The 2,814-nt window shown below is 46.1% G+C and overlaps 1 protein-coding gene across 5 annotated transcripts in view; it reads left to right on the top strand.

The window, feature by feature from the left end:
- The window catches only part of SSR2 (signal sequence receptor, beta (translocon-associated protein beta)), a 17,741-nt gene that overhangs the window by 13,565 nt on the left and 1,362 nt on the right, over positions 1–2,814 (top strand). For all 5 annotated transcript variants that reach the window (XM_011928370.1, XM_011928371.1, XM_011928369.1 and 2 more), the window contains one exon: positions 754–831. In XM_011928370.1, the coding sequence (XP_011783760.1) occupies positions 754–831 (78 nt within the window). The remainder of the gene's footprint in view (positions 1–753; positions 832–2,814) is intronic.

Below are 2,814 nucleotides of genomic sequence, written 5' to 3'. Positions count from 1 at the left end.
GCCTCCCAAAGTGCTGGGATTACAGGCTTGAGCCACCGCGCCCGGCCCATGGAACCATATTCTAAACCCAGCTGTGTTTTCACATCTGGTATCATTTCTGCTTTCAGAACCAACTTCAGGACTCTTTGGTTCTACCTGGTAGTTGATGGGTTAATAGACATAAAATCAGAGGCTCAGCTGCCACTTTGGAATAAAAGTATGCTCCAAACTCTTGGCCTCCTCTCCAAGACAAAGGAATGTGGGCCAGACTCAACCCCTCCTCTAATAATGTACATTTGGGTAGGGCTTTATACTTCATTATATACTTTTGCTATTTCATTTGAGCCTCACATTAACCCTCTGAAGTCGTGGATTTTTGCTGGAGGAATAAGTAAATGATTACCAAGGGTAAGTCATTCCATTGCACACCCTGCACTGTAGAGGGGCCAGTGGTGGTGAGCAGCTTCACTCTTTCCAGAGTCTGAGACTCAGACAGAAGAATTTGGCTTTAATTTCAGTTGCATGCATGGCCTACCCTGTTTAATGTACATTCACCATGGGGTATTTCGGCTCCTAGGTACTCCTCTTCACAACACACTAAGAGAGAATCATCCAACTCTGTCTAGCCAAAAGCTTTCCCTCATCTTCTTGAAGTTCTCCTGAGCCTTTGGGAACTAAGACTCTAATGCACAGAGTTGGGTTCGTTGGGGCCGCCCTTTCTCAGATTAGATGAGGTGGAGACTTGCCTTAATGTCGTTCTTTTCTTCTTTTCAGATTGGCTCTACCAGTGCTCCTGGACAGGGAGGAATCCTGGCTCAGCGGGAGTTTGACAGGCGATTCTCTCCTCATTTTGTAAGCTTTCTAGTGTTCTCTCTCATCAGTCCCTTGGTATGAGAATCCCCTTTTGGTTCTGGACCCTCTTGGCTTCCATAGATTTGTTTTGTTGGTTGGTTCTTGCCCTGTCTGTTTTTTGGTGTCTGATATGGATACTTACCAAATAGATTGATTTAGCCATGTCCAGAGATTTTTGGCAATGAGATCACAGTTGCCAAAACCATAAAACTGACTTGAGTAGAGTCCCATCTTTGAGTAGACACCCATCTTAGACTCTGGGTCTATTTTGAGGTTTTTTTTTTTTTTTTTTTGAGACGGAGTCTCGCTCTGTCGCCCAGGTTGGAGTGCAGTGGCACCATCTTGGCTCACTGCAATCTCTGCCTCCCGGATTCATGCCATTCTCCTGCCTCAGCCTCCGGAGTAGCTGGGATTACAGACGCCCGCCACCTCGCCCGGCTAGTTTTTTGTTTTTTTTTTTTAGTAGAGATGGGGTTTCACCGTGTTAGCCAGGATGGTCTCGATCTCCTGACCTCGTGATCTGCCCGTCTCGCCTACCGCGCCTGGCCTATTTTGAGGTTTTAAAAAAAATCTGGTTAGATTCAGAGGGTCATAGATCATTGGGTAGGTTAAGTGGGAACTTTATTGTGGTCTAGTCTAAGAAAGAATTTTTTGAAGATTAGCCTGAAGTAGTGAATGATGGAATTCATTCAGTGAATAAGTATGATGTTTCAAATTATGTGCTCATTCTGTTCTCTGCTTTGGGGAAACAATGATGAATAAAACACAGTTCCGTCCATTAAAAATCTTACAGGCTGGCTAGGCACCATGGCTCATGCCTGTAATCACAGTGCTTTGGGAGGCAGAGGCGAGAGGACCACTTGAGGCCAAGAGTTTGAGGCTGCGGTGAGCCGTGATCACACCACTGCACTGTAGCCTGGGTGACAGAGCAAAACCCTGTCTCTAAAAATAACAAGATCTTACAGGCTCACAGAGGGCTCAAAATAGGTAAATGGGGAGGCTGAGGCAAGGGAATTGCTTGAGCCTGGGAAGCGGAGGTTGCAGTGAGCCAAGATCGAGCCACTGCACTCCAGTCCGGGCGACAGAGCGTGACTCCGCCTCAAAAAAAAACAAAAAAAAACAAAAACCTCTTACAGACAATTTTTACAGTAGCTACTAAATTCTGAGGGAGATAACATTAACCAGACACTTGGTATTGTCCTAAGGAAGTATGTTTCAAATTAAAGTTCTGGACAAGAGTGATTGAAATGGATGGAAGAGGTGTACCATGGCCTTCCCCTCCTTTTCATTCCTTCTGCCTTCCTTTTCATCTGGAGTGTGTCGTTTGCTGCCTACTGATGTCCTTGCCTTTCTGATCTGTCTTCTCTGCCACTGTCAGATTCTTCCCAGTCTCCACTGTTACTCTCTCCTTCCCTTGCTTAGATTGCTCCTGCTTGCGGCATCAGGGCTGAGCTTTTCTGCCTCTCACTGCACCCCCTCCAATAGTCTAGCTTTTTTCTGCCTCCAGCCTTCTCTCCCAGTCTGCCCGTACAGACCCTACATCCTTATTAGGCCAAGCTACTTCCCACACCTTCTCCCCCAACTCAGTCCTTATTCTTTCCTCTGTGCCTTTGTTCTGTTTCAAGTATCCTTTTCCCTCCACTCCATTATATCTGAAGCCTTCTCAAGACCCAGCTTTGAGCTATGTCTCCTTGTTTTCTGTCCTCAGTTCATATTGCTCTTTGCTATTCATTCTTTTCTTTTTCTTTTTCTTTTTTTTTGAGACAGAGTCTCACTCTGTCACCCAGGCTGGAGTGCAGTAGTGTAATCTTGGCTCACTGCAACCTCCGCTTCCCGGGTTCAAGCAATTCTCTTGCCTCAGCCTCCCAAGTAACTCGGACAACAGGTGTGCGCCACCGCGCCCAGCTGCTTTTTTATATTTTTAGTAGAAACGGGGTTTCACCATATTTGCCAGGCTGGTCTCAAACTCCTGACCTGTGATCC

Source organism: Colobus angolensis, unplaced genomic scaffold (genome assembly GCF_000951035.1).
Source record: "Colobus angolensis palliatus isolate OR3802 unplaced genomic scaffold, Cang.pa_1.0 Scaffold77, whole genome shotgun sequence".
Lineage (NCBI taxonomy): Eukaryota > Metazoa > Chordata > Mammalia > Primates > Cercopithecidae > Colobus > Colobus angolensis.
The sequence above is the reverse complement of the archived record's forward strand: the minus strand, read 5'-3'. Positions and strand labels throughout refer to the sequence as shown.